At 44.7% G+C, this 16,712-nt stretch overlaps 1 protein-coding gene across 1 annotated transcript; it reads right to left on the bottom strand.

Moving 5' to 3' along the window:
• Positions 1–7,292: 7,292 nt before the first annotated feature.
• LOC149431623 (uncharacterized) lies at positions 7,293–16,125 on the bottom strand. The gene is made up of 2 exons (XM_089665460.1): positions 15,953–16,125; positions 7,293–10,815 (listed from the first exon to the last, which is right to left on the bottom strand). Exon 2 carries the CDS (start codon positions 10,811–10,813, stop codon positions 8,099–8,101), a length of 2,715 nt encoding a protein of 904 aa, XP_089521586.1. The 5' UTR covers positions 10,814–10,815; positions 15,953–16,125; the 3' UTR covers positions 7,293–8,098.
• Positions 16,126–16,712: the final 587 nt, after the last annotated feature.

Raw genomic sequence — 16,712 nt, 5'->3', positions numbered from 1 at the left:
AGAGACAACAGTTTGCGAGCACGCACCCGACGGTGCAAAAGCTGAACGTCCTCCTGTCCAAGTTGCTGGTGCTGCAGTCCCTCCCTTTCCAAGTGGTGGACTCAGCACCTTTCCGAGAAATGATGGCTTGTGCCGCGCCGCGGTGGAGAGTGCCAAGCCGTCATTTCTTTGCCAAAAAGGCAGTGCCAGCCCTGCATTCACATGTAGAAGAGATGGTGGGCCAGTCTTTGAGCATGTCGGTCTCTGCCAAAGTGCACGGCAGCGCCGACATGTGGAGCTGTAACTACGGTCAGGGACAGTACATGTCATTTATGGCACACTGGGTGAACGTGGTGCCGGCACAGCCGCACCAGCAACTTGGACAGGTCACGACGCTTTTGCCTCCACGTTTGCACGTCCTTGGTCCAGCAAACATGTCCGCCTCTACCACCTCTGGTTGTCAAGCGGTTCCTAAAATCCACCATCCCACTGCAAGACATCCTTAAAATGTCACGTAAACTTTGCATGCATTTCAGCCATTCCTACAGCGCAAAGCACACCCTCTTTGAGCTGCAGCGGCAGAATGGAATTCCACAGCATCGCCTGATCTGCGACGTTGCAACAAGGTGGAATTCAACCCTACACATGTTAGACCGCCTTTACGAGCAGCGAAAGGCCATCACCGATTTCCTGATGTTACAAGCGGATAAAGGTACTCCCCTGTGTAACTTCGATGTCAGCCATTGGCAGCTCATGCGTGACACCTGCCGCTTGCTCAGGCCCTTTGAGGAGGCCACGCTATTCGTGAGTCGGCAGGACTATGGGATGAACGACGTCATTCCTCTGTTGCACGTCCTGGAACAAATGCTGTTAACAATGGCTGGTCAGGGTGCGGTAGACGTGGCGCACAGATCTCAACGCCACATGACCCCTGTGGGGGCAGGACAGGAAGAAGAGGAGGAGGTAGAGGAGGACATTTGTGCTCAGGAATTATTGAGTGAAATGGGTGGTTTTTCCACTCAGCGGACAGGAGTGGAGGAGCAGGAGCATCTGGTAGAGGAGGAGGAGGAGGAGGAGACAGAGGACCCAGACGCACCGTGGCAGTATGCTGTGGAGATGGAGGCAGGGAGTCCCTCGCATTCCTTGGCACAAATGGCCCATAGCATGCTCGGTTGCTTGCGTAGCGACAGCCGAATAATAACCATCAGACAGAGGGATGACTTTTGGCTGTCCACCTTGTTGGACCCTCTCTACCGTTCCAAAATGGTGGCCTTTTTCACACCAGCTGAGAGGGAGGCCAAAATTACGTACTATAAAAACCACCTATGTAGTCAGTTGGTCTCTGCCTTTCTGCGCCAACGTCCATCCTCAGACACTGTGGGCCCTGTGCGCTCGCGTTCCGCTGCCATGGCAGCAGGGGAGGGCTGGGGTGGTAGGAGCAGTGGCAGCTCCACCAGCAGCGGCTGCCTCAGTCTGCAGTCGATGATGAGTAGCTTTCTTCACCAGCGCAGTGAGGAAACTACTAACCAGCCGCAGCAGCAGCAGCAGCATCAGGTGGACCTGGAGCAGGAGCTCAAACAACAGGCTTGGGCCTACTTGGACAGCACCCTGCCAACCGAGGTAGACAATCCCCTTGACTACTGGACAACGAAACTTGACCTTTGGCCCCAACTAGCTGAATTTGCCCTTGAAAGGCTGTCATGCCCGGCCAGTAGCGTGGCATCGGAGCGCGTGTTTAGTGCGGCAGGAGGTATTGTAACTCCGCGGACGACACGACTGTCCACCCAAAGTGTGGAGAGACTCACGTTTGTGAAAATGAATCAGGCCTGGATTAGTCTGGATTTCAAACCACCAGTTCCTGACACAACTGACTAAATCCGCTATGAATCATGCCCCTGCCATGTGCCACTTTCAGGTCTCCTCACACTGCTGCTGGGTTTCATTTTGTCATAGGGTGCTGGCAGATTACGGGCCTCCCATAGCTGCTGCCAGGCCCCTAATCTGCCATGGGCCCCTGTACCGCCTCATGCTGCTGCCAGGTCCACAGTGTGTCATGCCATGTGCCACTTTCAGGTCTCCTCACACTGCTGGTGTGTTCCATTTTGTCATAGGGTGCTGGCAGATTTCGGGCCTCCCATAGCTGCTGCCAGGCCCCTAATCTGCCATGGGCCCCCGTACCGCCTCCTCATGCTGCTGCCAGGTCCACAGTGTGTCATGCCATGTGCCACTTTCAGGTCTCCTCACACTGCTGGTGTGTTCCATTTTGTCATAGGATGCTGGCAGATTACGGGCCTCACATTGCTGCGGCCAGGCCCCTAATCTGCCATGGGCCCCTGTACCGCCTCCTCACGCTGCTGCAAGGTTCACAGTGTCTCATGGGTCCCTGTACGGCCTCCCATTGCTGCTGTCTCCAACGCCACACTCTGCCATGTGCCACTATCAGGTCTCCTCACACTCCTGCTGGGTTCCATTTTGTCATAGGATGCTGGCAGATTACAGGCCTCCCATAGCTGCTGCCAGGCCCCTAATCTGCCATGGGCCCCCGTACCACCTCCTCACGCTGCTGCAAGGTCCACAGTGTCTCATGGGTCCCTGTACCGCCTCCCATTGCTGCTGTCTCCATCGCCACACTCTGCCATGTGCCACTTTCAGGTCTCCTCACACTCCTGCTGGGTTCCATTTTGTCATAGGATGCTGGCAGATTACAGGCCTCCCATAGCTGCTGCCAGGCCCCTAATCTGCCATGGGCCCCCGTACCGCCTCCTCATGCTGCTGCAAGGTCCACAGTGTCTCATGGGTCCCTGTACGGCCTCCCATTGCTGCTGTCTCCAACGCCACACTCTGCCATGTGCCACTTTCAGGTCTCCTCACACTCCTGCTGGGTTCCATTTTGTCATAGGATGCTGGCAGATTACAGGCCTCCCATAGCTGCTGCCAGGCCCCTAATCTGCCATGGGCCCCCGTACCGCCTCCTCACGCTGCTGCAAGGTCCACAGTGTCTCATGGGTCCCTGTACCGCCTCCCATTGCTGCTGTCTCCAACGCCACACTCTGCCATGTGCCACTTTCAGGTCTCCTCACACTCCTGCTGGGTTCCATTTTGTCATAGGATGCTGGCAGATTACAGGCCTCCCATAGCTGCTGCCAGGCCCCTAATCTGCCATGGGCCCCCGTACCGCCTCCTCACGCTGCTGCAAGGTCCACAGTGTCTCATGGGTCCCTGTACCGCCTCCCATTGCTGCTGTCTCCATCGCCACACTCTGCCATGTGCCACTTTCAGGTCTCCTTACACTCCTGCTGGGTTCCATTTTGTCATAGGATGCTGGCAGATTACAGGCCTCCCATAGCTGCTGCCAGGCCCCTAATCTGCCATGGGCCCCCGTACCGCCTGCTCACGCTGCTGCAAGGTCCACAGTGTCTCATGGGTCCCTGTACCGCCTCCCATTGCTGCTGTCTCCATCGCCACACTCTGCCATGTGTCACTTTCAGGTCTCCTCACACTCCTGCTGGGTTCCATTTTGTCATAGGATGCTGGCAGATTACAGGCCTCCCATAGCTGCTGCCAGGCCCCTAATCTGCCATGGGCCCCCGTACCGCCTCCTCACGCTGCTGCAAGGTCCACAGTGTCTCATGGGTCCCTGTACGGCTTCCCATTGCTGCTGTCTCCAACGCCACACTCTGCCATGTGCCACTTTCAGGTCTCCTCACACTCCTGCTGGGTTCCATTTTGTCATAGGATGCTGGCAGATTACAGGCCTCCCATAGCTGCTGCCAGGCCCCTAATCTGCCATGGGCCCCCGTACCACCTCCTCACGCTGCTGCAAGGTCCACAGTGTCTCATGGGTCCCTGTACCGCCTCCCATTGCTGCTGTCTCCATCGCCACACTCTGCCATGTGCCACTTTCAGGTCTCCTCACACTCCTGCTGGGTTCCATTTTGTCATAGGATGCTGGCAGATTACAGGCCTCCCATAGCTGCTGCCAGGCCCCTAATCTGCCATGGGCCCCCGTACCGCCTCCTCACGCTGCTGCAAGGTCCACAGTGTCTCATGGGTCCCTGTACCGCCTCCCATTGCTGCTGTCTCCATCGCCACACTCTGCCATGTGCCACTTTCAGGTCTCCTCACACTCCTGCTGGGTTCCATTTTGTCATAGGATGCTGGCAGATTACAGGCCTCCCATAGCTGCTGCCAGGCCCCTAATCTGCCATGGGCCCCCGTACCGCCTCCTCATGCTGCTGCAAGGTCCACAGTGTCTCATGGGTCCCTGTACGGCCTCCCATTGCTGCTGTCTCCAACGCCACACTCTGCCATGTGCCACTTTCAGGTCTCCTCACACTCCTGCTGGGTTCCATTTTGTCATAGGATGCTGGCAGATTACAGGCCTCCCATAGCTGCTGCCAGGCCCCTAATCTGCCATGGGCCCCTGTACCGCCTCCTCACGCTGCTGCAAGGTCCACAGTGTCTCATGGGTCCCTGTACCGCCTCCCATTGCTGCTGTCTCCATCGCCACACTCTGCCATGTGCCACTTTCAGGTCTCCTCACACTCCTGCTGGGTTCCATTTTGTCATAGGATGCTGGCAGATTACAGGCCTCCCATAGCTGCTGCCAGGCCCCTAATCTGCCATGGGCCCCCGTACCGCCTCCTCACGCTGCTGCAAGGTCCACAGTGTCTCATGGGTCCCTGTACGGCTTCCCATTGCTGCTGTCTCCAACGCCACACTCTGCCATGTGCCACTTTCAGGTCTCCTCACACTCCTGCTGGGTTCCATTTTGTCATAGGATGCTGGCAGATTACAGGCCTCCCATAGCTGCTGCCAGGCCCCTAATCTGCCATGGGCCCCCGTACCACCTCCTCACGCTGCTGCAAGGTCCACAGTGTCTCATGGGTCCCTGTACCGCCTCCCATTGCTGCTGTCTCCATCGCCACACTCTGCCATGTGCCACTTTCAGGTCTCCTCACACTCCTGCTGGGTTCCATTTTGTCATAGGATGCTGGCAGATTACAGGCCTCCCATAGCTGCTGCCAGGCCCCTAATCTGCCATGGGCCCCCGTACCGCCTCCTCACGCTGCTGCAAGGTCCACAGTGTCTCATGGGTCCCTGTACCGCCTCCCATTGCTGCTGTCTCCATCGCCACACTCTGCCATGTGCCACTTTCAGGTCTCCTCACACTCCTGCTGGGTTCCATTTTGTCATAGGATGCTGGCAGATTACAGGCCTCCCATAGCTGCTGCCAGGCCCCTAATCTGCCATGGGCCCCCCGTACCGCCTCCTCACGCTGCTGCAAGGTCCACAGTGTCTCATGGGTCCCTGTACCGCCTCCCATTGCTGCTGTCTCCATCGCCACACTCTGCCATGTGCCACTTTCAGGTCTCCTCACACTCCTGCTGGGTTCCATTTTGTCATAGGATGCTGGCAGATTACAGGCCTCCCATAGCTGCTGCCAGGCCCCTAATCTGCCATGGGCACCCGTACCGCCTCCTCACGCTGCTGCAAGGTCCACAGTGTCTCATGGGTCCCTGTACCGCCTCCCATTGCTGCTGTCTCCAACGCCACACTCTGCCATTTGCCACTTTCAGGTCGCCTCACACTCCTGCTGGGTTCCATTTTGTCATAGGATGCTGGCAGATTACAGGCCTCCCATAGCTGCTGCCAGGCCCCTAATCTGCCATGGGCCCCCCGTACCGCCTCCTCACGCTGCTGCAAGGTCCACAGTGTCTCATGGGTCCCTGTACCGCCTCCCATTGCTGCTGTCTCCATCGCCACACTCTGCCATGTGCCACTTTCAGGTCTCCTCACACTCCTGCTGGGTTCCATTTTGTCATAGGATGCTGGCAGATTACAGGCCTCCCATAGCTGCTGCCAGGCCCCTAATCTGCCATGGGCCCCCGTACCGCCTCCTCACGCTGCTGCAAGGTCCACAGTGTCTCATGGGTCCCTGTACCGCCTCCCATTGCTGCTGTCTCCATCGCCACACTCTGCCATGTGCCACTTTCAGGTCTCCTCACACTCCTGCTGGGTTCCATTTTGTCATAGGATGCTGGCAGATTACAGGCCTCCCATAGCTGCTGCCAGGCCCCTAATCTGCCATGGGCCCCCGGACCGCCTCCTCACGCTGCTGCAAGGTCCACAGTGTCTCATGGGTCCCTGTACGGCCTCCCATTGCTGCTGTCTCCAACGCCACACTCTGCCATGTGCCACTTTCAGGTCTCCTCACACTCCTGCTGGGTTCCATTTTGTCATAGGATGCTGGCAGATTACAGGCCTCCCATAGCTGCTGCCAGGCCCCTAATCTGCCATGGGCCCCTGTACCGCCTCCTCACGCTGCTGCAAGGTCCACAGTGTCTCATGGGTCCCTGTACCGCCTCCCATTGCTGCTGTCTCCATCGCCACACTCTGCCATGTGCCACTTTCAGGTCTCCTCACACTCCTGCTGGGTTCCATTTTGTCATAGGATGCTGGCAGATTACAGGCCTCCCATAGCTGCTGCCAGGCCCCTAATCTGCCATGGGCCCCCGTACCGCCTCCTCACGCTGCTGCAAGGTCCACAGTGTCTCATGGGTCCCTGTACCGCCTCCCATTGCTGCTGTCTCCATCGCCACACTCTGCCACGTGCCACTTTCAGGTCTCCTCACACTCCTGCTGGGTTCCATTTTGTCATAGGATGCTGGCAGATTACAGGCCTCCCATAGCTGCTGCCAGGCCCCTAATCTGCCATGGGCCCCCGTACCGCCTCCTCACGCTGCTGCAAGGTCCACAGTGTCTCATAGGTCCCTGTACCGCCTCCCATTGCTGCTGTCTCCATCGCCACACTCTGCCATGTGCCACTTTCAGGTCTTCTCACACTCCTGCTGGGTTCCATTTTGTCATAGGATGCTGGCAGATTACAGGCCTCCCATAGCTGCTGCCAGGCCCCTAATCTGCCATGGGCCCCTGTACCGCCTCCTCACGCTGCTGCAAGGTCCACAGTGTCTTATGGGTCCCTGTATGGCCTCCCATTGCTGCTGTCTCCAACGCCACACTCTGCCATGTGCCACTTTCAGGTCTCCTCACACTCCTGCTGGGTTCCATTTTGTCATAGGATGCTGGCAGATTACAGGCCTCCCATAGCTGCTGCCAGGCCCCTAATCTGCCATGGGCCCCCGTACCGCCTCCTCACGCTGCTGCAAGGTTGTTAGATTTCCAGAGTTATGAAAAAACTCTATTAATATTTCTAGGTTCTTGTAGATGGTTGTGGGAAGAAATCCTTATGAAAACCAGGTCAGTATGAGCAGTGTGATTTTATTTGATCACACACCAAAATTACAAAGTCAATAAAAAACAGTAAATTCAGACATATGTAGCTTAAAATGAAATAAAAATAAAGAATAAATTGCCTTGGATATTAGGAAATAATGTAGTTCCTTTGCATAGCTTAGATAGAAGTTTTCTTGGCCTAGTTTAAGAAATGACCATGTGAGATTCAATTTCTTTTGTTCTTTGTCCAAGCATGTGCTTTGAGTAAGAGTGTGTGAAAAGAATGTCTCTGTGTGTGTGAGTGAATGAAGTGAAGTGTAGTCTATCTGAGAAACTTCTGCCTCGTTGTTTGAAAAGCTGCATACTTAAAATGCATGAGAAATTAGATCCTCCCATTAAGCTTTGTTTCAAATTCGCGGGCTTCTAAACCACTCCCATAATCACTCCTAGTTTGAATAGAAACAGATGTTCCCATTCAAACCACCAAGTCATTATCATGATTGACATACAGACTATGAGAAAGGTTTCTGAAGTTCTTATATTACATACAACTGTCAAAATCCATGATTTATGACTACAATTTAAACTCTCAGACTCATTAAACGAATTCACAGTATGGTATACATTACATGAGTATTTTAAAAGAAAACATGACTTTAAACCTCTACTGATTACCTAGACTCAAACACAAATAATTCACATCTGACCACTTAAATACAAAACCTCACATTCACATCCAATTAATAGGGGATATATTCTGCCAGCATATATTTCAAAAACTACTAAAGACCGAATTAAAGTTTGGATATTAAAAAATTAATATTACATTCCCCTCTGAAATATGAAATTCATATTAATTTATAACAAGCACACATCATTTATATCACAAACACTCAGGTTTTGATTTAGTAATCTCAAATGTATCATTATTTGTAACTGAGTCAGCATAACCAGAAAGTAGTTTCCTCTGAAGTATATCTTGTAATAGATTATCTCCTTTCCTAATTTCACTTCTAATTCGCTTATAGAAACTGTTCATTTTACACATCAAACATAATTGAAATATAATACATAATATGATAATAATAAAAATAATTATTACAGGATGTAATAAAATATTTCCTGCTGCAGATGCAATTGAAGTTTTTCCCAACATTGATACAGTACGTTTAAATTTTGACCACCAAGAATGACCTGAAAATTCAGACCATTCATGTTCTATATCTTTTAAACTCCCTTGTTCATGTTTAAATAATATTTCTGCTTTTTGAAGTTCATCTGATAATGCTATCAGTAAACCTTCATCTTTTTGAATAACATTTGCCCAATCTCTCCATGGGAATTCATCCACTTGAGATATATTGTACTGTATGGGAAGAGCACTTATATTTTTCATAAGCATGTTTGTTAAATTCATTCTCATCCCATTAACACTTATTGCTGAAATATCTCCTTCTATACAGAACAAACCTCGACTTAAGTTTTCTGTATGTGTGCAAGAAGAGAAGAAGGATTGAACCCTTTCTGAGTCAGACATAACTTGAAAACAAACTTTCTTTTTATCTACAATTGAGATTAACTCAGAAGTGGTTTTAACCTTTTCTATCCTTGCTGAACATAGAGTATGGTTATGGTAACAAGAATGAAATATACCTTTGTCTTGATTAGGTAGACAAATCACTTTAGACTGAAATTGTAAACATGAAGACAGATCTAGTTGTTCTAACTCAAAATTATTATCAGTAAATGCAAAATCTGTATATTGCAGATGGTAATATAGTAACTGTGTGTTGCTAACTGGTAATCCCAAGACAGTGATTGGAACCAACATTTGTTCTTTTCCTGCTACAGGAATCATTGAAGAACTATAGCATATGTTCTGATAACATCCAATCCACTTATTTACCCACAGATCAGTATGGTTTATGGCATATACATACTCTCTTGGTAAATTTTGTACAATACCTATAGGAGTTATTCCACTTTGAAAAGCTTGAGCTATTATTTTAAAATTTGTGGAATATTCCATCTGAATTTCTAAACATGCTCTGGCTATATGGGAATGCTGTTCACTTGACATTAAATTAAGAGTAATATTCTCTAAGTGTAATATAGATGGACCCATAATATTGGCTGTTTTAATCACCATATTTTCCAATATTTGATTCAAGTTTCTTTGTACTTTAATACTATTGCTTCCCACTAAACCGGCTGTCTCGAGATCAGACTTTAGTGTACTAATGTCCATGCTATTTGTAATACTACCAATAGTACCTATTCCTCCTAAAATACCTTCAACTATACCACGTTTATTCCTGTGAGGATTCCTAATATCAGTACCAAACCATCTTTCAATACCTAATTCCATGTTAACCAGATGTTCTTTACATTGTGGAAACCTTGTTGAGATTTTCCATTCTGAAATGTTAAAGTTCCACACTATAATAACAAATTTTCCTTCTCTCAACAGAAGTCTGGTCTGGAAATGGTTAATTTGGAAGGGACTGGCTGGAATAAATTTCTTATCCGTACACTGCGTTCTTTTAGGGGATAGTACAATTACATTTGTATTTACACATTTCTTTGGATAATTTTCTATTGATATGCAGCATTCATATATACCTGTATCATTAATTGATATAGTGTTTTGATGATACACAAAGTTATCATTATCCCAGTTCAAATTACCAAAAATACTTTTATGGATAACATCAGTTTTATCATGAAAACTTCCCAAAAATTCACCATTCCTTTTCCAAGTTAATAATGAATTTTGAGGTAGGTGTATTTGTATATTACACATCAAATTCAGATTATCCTTTCCTTCTACAAGTCTTAATGATTGAGGAGATATTTTTATCTCTGGGACAATCAAATCTACCACAGTAACAATTACTTTGACTTTAGTTTGAACCAAAGCTCTTGTCACTTGGAAATCCCATATTTTCACTATGTCCTCTTTTTCATTACCATTAATATTCAAATGTTCAGGATCAAGAAAGTGTGAATAACTTTGTAATTGATACCAAATATCTGTTTTAGAACTTCCTATATTTCCAGTATTTAACATGTCTATGGAAATATCTCCTGACCAAATAGTAGGTTCATTTCCCTTTAAAACTATTAACCAGTATCCCATATCGGATAAATTACATTCAAAGTTACTAGTTTCGTTATTGATCCTATAAAATCCTTGCATTTTAACAAATTTTGATTTAGACTCTATTTTAGCTCTAACTTCAATATCATTATTATGAACGAAATACAATTCCGAACAACAAGTTCTCCCATAACCTATGCACATATATCCTAGCAAGTCTTCAGCTGTATTAATGTTACTGTCTTTAGGAAAAAATCTTTTGTTCCTAATAAGTGTAGTGTCTTTCTTATGTAGGGCTTCAGTCTTATTAACTTCTGCATTGCTGGAAAAGTTTATGTTGTAGATTACTAATATTGTCATTGTCACTAAGAAAAAAATCGATCCTGTAATAAGTCTTTTCTTTCTACTGCTTTGATTTTCCTTATGTTCTTTTGTTGTAATGTTTATTTTTCTTTGGAATCTGCGATGCTTTGTTTCTTCCGGATTATTGAAATCCATGTCTGCAAAAGAAATGCAGTATCATTATCTCGGTATAAACAATTTGCATTGGTCACTGTGCACCCACATTGTTTGTTGTCTGCGCGCATTTTTTACTGAATTAAGAGGTCTTTGCACTTGTACCATTACTCCTTGAACATCCAAAATATCAAATGGACCTTCCCAGTTGCTTTGCCATGGTCCAGTTTTTCTGAAAGTTTTTACCATTACTTGTCCTCCTTTTTCGAACTTAGAAGAATGTGGAGGAACCATTTTTTGCATGCGAGTAGCTGCATGTGGTACAATAGTGTTCAGATTGTCTTGCAACATCTGTAACCACTTTGTTTTTTCTATTGCCTCTTTTTGCGGCGTTGACAAGAACGGTTCATGGGGAAAAACAATACGCATTTTCCTTCCTGTCATTAACTCAAAAGGAGAATACTGTGTTGCAGAAGATGTTGTACTTCTGACACTCATCAGAACCAATGGTACAGCATCAACCCAAGTATTTCCTCTGTCTAATAACATTTTTGCAATCCTTGATTTGACAGTCCTATTCATTCTTTCCACAATACCTGCAGATTGTGGATGATAGGGCACATGAAATCTCTGTTGTATACCCAAGATTTTACACATTGCCTGCATTATTTTACCTGTGAAGTGGGTTCCTCTGTCACTACTGAGGTTTGTTGGTATACCCCAGACTGGAAAAACATGATTAATTAGCATTTTAGCAGTTGTTAATGCATCATCTTTGCGAACAGGCAAGATTTCAATCCATTTTGAAAAAACATCAACTACAACTAAAGCATACCTGTACCCATTTTTACCTGTAGGTAACGGTCCTATATAGTCTAGTTGTAATGTGGACCATGGTCCATCTGCTGGAGGAGTTCTTTGTAATGGAGGTTTTTGACCCTTTGGTCGAGGATTCACTTGAGCACAGATTAGACAAGATTGAACTACACTGTCTACTGTTTCTTCCATTTTGTCCCAGTAAAATTTTTCCTTGAGTATTTCAAGCAATCTTTGTTTACCTATGTGGCCTAAGCTTTCGTGATTGTACTTTGTAAATTCTACCTGTAGATGCTGCGGTATAACAGGACGCAGAAACCCGTTTAAGTCATGATACAAAATTCCATATTCACATATAAAGGGAAATTTTGGATCAACCTGAGAAGCAGAAAGAGATGGATCCCTTTTCTGTTCTTCTGCAAAGGAGGGAATCTGTGTGTCTGTCTTCCTAACAACATTAACTGAGACTGGTTCAGACTGCATCACTGGTACTCCATGTAAAGCTGCTTCCTTTGCTAAGAGATCAGCTGTTCTATTGCCTACACTCATCTCATCATTGTCCTTCCTATGAGATGGAATTTTTACAATTGCATAGGCAATAGGATTTTCCTCTGCTAGCTTAAAAATTGATTCAAGTGTCTCTTTGTGCACTAGGACTTTGTTAGATGCATCTACAAAACCTCTACGTTTCCAAATTGGTAAATAATCTGTCAGGGAACGTACAACATATGAACTGTCACTGTAGATCACTAATGGACTTCTGTTCTCTTCCTTGTCTAATGTCAACACAGTTTTTACTGCTTCAAGTTCTGCCCTTTGAGCTGAAAAATGTCCTGGCAATTTGTGCTGTATGGAATAATTACGCTCTGGATACCAAATTGAATATCCACTGTAATAATTACCTGACATACAGTATCTAGAACCATCAACAAATACAGGTTCATCAATTTTCTCTGCCTCTCTACGGAAAAGAGGAGAGGAAGTTTCTTGGACTTCACATAAACATTCATGTTCTAACCCGTTGTATTCCATCAACTGAGGTAGGACATACTTGGCATTATGTTCAACCTGTATTTGCTTAGGTGATAGAGCCAACAACCATTGAGAAAATCTTTGGTTGGAAACTCCCGGAACATTTTTCTCAAAAAGAAACTTCAAAGTGCTATGTGGAGTTTGTAGAATAATTTTGTTGAATCCTACAATATGCTCTGTTGCTTTTACTGCATAATGTACTCCCACAAGTTGTCTGACACAATCATCAAAACCTTTCTCTACTGGGGTAAGCAGACGTGAGAAGTATCCAAGACTTCTCCAGACTCCTCCCTGTTTCTGAATCAAGACAGCTGAGATTGCAGTTTCTGAAGCATGCACTTGCAAAGCAAATGGTGCTTGCTTATCAACAGTAGCCAAAGCTGGAGCTGTTTGCAAATCATTTTTCAACATCTCAAAAGCTTTTTGCTGTATTTCTGTCCAGGGACCAAATACATTTTCCTCATTGTACTTCAACAAATCATACAATGGTTTGGCTTTTTCTGCAAATGATTCGATAAAATCTCTAGAGAAATTTACCAAACCCAAAAACTGTCTCAGTGCTTTGAATGTTGTTGGTACAGGAAGTGACGCAATAGACTCAATTCTTTCCTGTAAAGGCTGTCTCTTTCCTGGACCAATCAAAACTCCAAGAAATTTTACTTCATTTTTCATGAGCTGAACTTTGCGTGTATTCAGCTTGAGACCTTCATCTTGCAGAAGTGTAAACAATTCTGCTAAGAGAGTCCTGTGTTCAGTTTCAGAATTCGTCATAAGCAAGATATCATCTACATATTGAATTAAACAATCAGGTCTAGAAAATTTAGACAAAACATTTGCTAATGCCTGATGAAATATAGATGGAGAAGAATGAAAGCCTTGAGGAAGACGATTGAAACAATACTGGACATTTTTGTGGATAAATGAAAACTTGTATTGGCAACTCTCAGCCAATTTAATACTAAAAAATCAATTTGCAATGTCAAGAACAGAGAACACTTTCGCATTGGCATCTATTTGTGACATGATGTCTGGAGTTTCTGCCACAATGGGTGTACAACTTGGAGTGTATTTGTTTAGCATTCTTAGATCTATCAATAATCTATATGCACTAGGGTCATCACGCTTTGCCACTACCCACAAAGGATTATTAGTAACTGAATTAGCTTTCCTGATGATACCCTGTTCCAAAAATTCTTGTATGATTACTGATACAGGTTCATCAGATTCTGGCGGCAACTTGTATTGTTTTAATGGGGGATGGTCTTTGCCTTGAATATTAACTTCAATATTTTTGAACAGTCCAGCTTCATTTTTACCTTGACTCCACAGTTTTTTGTGTAGTTGTACTAACTGTTTCAATTCCAGATTATCTCCAGTATCTGGCCATTTATAGTCAGCATCAATTGCTTCTGTCAAACAGATGCTACCGACTTCACAATAATCTGTTGGGTCAATTACCATAGGCTTACGATTAGCAGAGCCCTGCCAAACAATGCCATTGGCTAAATCAAGTATCCACCCTCTTTGAGACAAAACATCAGCACCAATAATGTTCTCTGATCCTTGACAATACCAAAAGTCTATCTCCATTTGCGAACATCCTGGTATTTCAAAAGACACATTTTTACATTTTTTAGCTTGAACATCACCTTTTCCATTGAAACCTACAACTGTGCATACTGTTGCATTAGATGGAATTGGTATTTTCATGCCTAAAACACTTATTTGGGCTCCTGAATCCAATAAAATAGAAGATTTCTGTCCATTAATTTTAGCTTTTACATAAGGGCGGCCACACTTGTCCAAGAAAATTGGAGCTACATATTCCAGACAATGGAGTTCAACTTCCTTTTCTTTTGCTAGTCATGGTGAAGGTAATAATGGCTGTCTTGAAGTACTGGATGAATGTGAGTTGTTCACATTTCCTCCATTACTAATTGACATTTCACTAATCTCTCTGATCAGAGGAGCGTAGGGTGAAGATGACTTAACTTCCTGTGAACGAATTGGAGCTGACGGTTCAGGAGAAATAAGTCCATTTTCTTTACCCAAATTTCTCATCTGAATGTCTTTCAAAAACTTCCTACACTGCCATTTCAAATGCCCTGGTTTTGCACAATAGTAACAAGTGAGTGGTCTTTGATTCCCTTGTCTTACTCTGTCATTCCTGCGGGGGGCAGCATTTCCTGTCTTGAATTTATCCTGACTGTCAGTCTTAGGATAATTATTCTCAATTAAAGCAATTTTTGGTCTTACATTATTTAGCTTTAATTGTCTCCTAATTTTGTCAATAATATAGGCAGCGTCATCCAAATTATCCTTTTCATTAGCAATCAATAAAGATGCTGGATCAAGGTACTTAAATTTTTTTACAAAATCCTTGACCATAGCAGGGGTCTCATCCTGTAAATTAAAAATCATCCTGTATGCCTTAGAAAATCTGATCCTAAAATCATATGGATCATCATTAATAGTAGCTCTTAAGGAGTCTAAAATTTCCAAACTAGGTGTCTCCTCTCCTGTTGTGAACAGTAATAACTGTCGTAGTCTATCAGTAGCATTGCTATGAATTTCCATATCATCCTCATTCATGAAAGGAGTCTTGACTAACCTACGAGCCATAAAACTGGGGATCCACAACCCAAAAATGCGATTTCTTTGCTCATCAGTTAATTGAAACCTATCACAAAAATTCTCAAAAACATCGGAATTATGGAATGAATTTTCTCTCATGTTATATGCTGGTATATCCTTCAATATTTTCATTAACTGATCCTGAATCTGTAACTTCAACTTAGATGCTCTAGCAAGTAATTTCTGTCTCTGAACAGTAGTCTCACTGCCTTCCTCATCACCCCTGGGTGAGTCCGGGATAAATGAAGCTTGGGCCGTTTCTGATTGTTTTTTCTTTGACACCACAGCTATTTGCTTATTTTTTAATATTGCAACATTTTGAGATTCAATTTCTTGCTCAAGATGTTCAATATAGGTACAAAAAGTTTCACAATTTGCACAATTGGATTCAACAGTATCCTGCATGTCTGTACTCTGTAAGACATTTTTGCTATCTGTCTGAACAACACAAACCACATTTTTCTCTGGCAATTCAAACACCATAGAATTGAAAACTCTAACTAGCTTCACAATGTTACGCAATTTTCTTTTCATCTTATTAAACGTAAATCTAGAGCTATCAATATCAACATTAGCCTGCATACATTGATCATACATAGCTTTCCATAAACCAGTATCAGAAGCATGGCTAGCTAAACCTTGAAATTCCAATTTACTTTCATTAGCTAATGAATCAATAAATTCCATTTTTCTACTCACCGAATGTAGTAAATTTCCTCTTTTGTTCTGACTTAGAGACTTTTCTGGTCACCACTTGAATCCTCAGATCTCCACAACCAACGTTTTCCGTTCCAGGTTCTGCAATCTTTCCGAAGCTTAATCAATAGAAATAGTTCATCTCAATCCCCTCTGAAGAAGCGAGGAGAAATTGAAAAAACGTGGAAAAATCGAATGGCTGGCACACGCCAATAATGTTAGATTTCCAGAGTTATGAAAAAACTCTATTAATATTTCTAGGTTCTTGTAGATGGTTGTGGGAAGAAATCCTTATGAAAACCAGGTCAGTATGAGCAGTGTGACTTTATTTGATCACACACCAAAAATACAAAGTCAATAAAAAACAGTAAATTCAGACATATGTAGCTTAAAATGAAATAAAAATAAAGAATAAATTGCCTTGGATATTAGGAAATAATGTAGTTCCTTTGCATAGCTTAGATAGAAGTTTTCTTGGCCTAGTTTAAGAAATGACCATGTGAGATTCAATTTCTTTTGTTCTTTGTCCAAGCATGTGCTTTGAGTAAGAGTGTGTGAAAAGAATGTCTCTGTGTGTGTGAGTGAATGAAGTGAAGTGTAGTCTATCTGAGAAACTTCTGCCTCGTTGTTTGAAAAGCTGCATACTTAAAATGCATGAGAAATTAGATCCTCCCATTAAGCTTTGTTTCAAATTCGCGGGCTTCTAAACCACTCCCATAATCACTCCTAGTTTGAATAGAAACAGATGTTCCCATTCAAACCA

The sequence above is a fragment of the Staurois parvus genome, unplaced genomic scaffold (assembly GCF_062004578.1).
Source record: "Staurois parvus isolate SC_StPar_1 unplaced genomic scaffold, SC_StPar_1.0 ptg002198l, whole genome shotgun sequence".
Classification (NCBI taxonomy): Eukaryota; Metazoa; Chordata; class Amphibia; order Anura; family Ranidae; genus Staurois; species Staurois parvus.
This window is presented reverse-complemented; position numbering and strand designations above follow the sequence as displayed.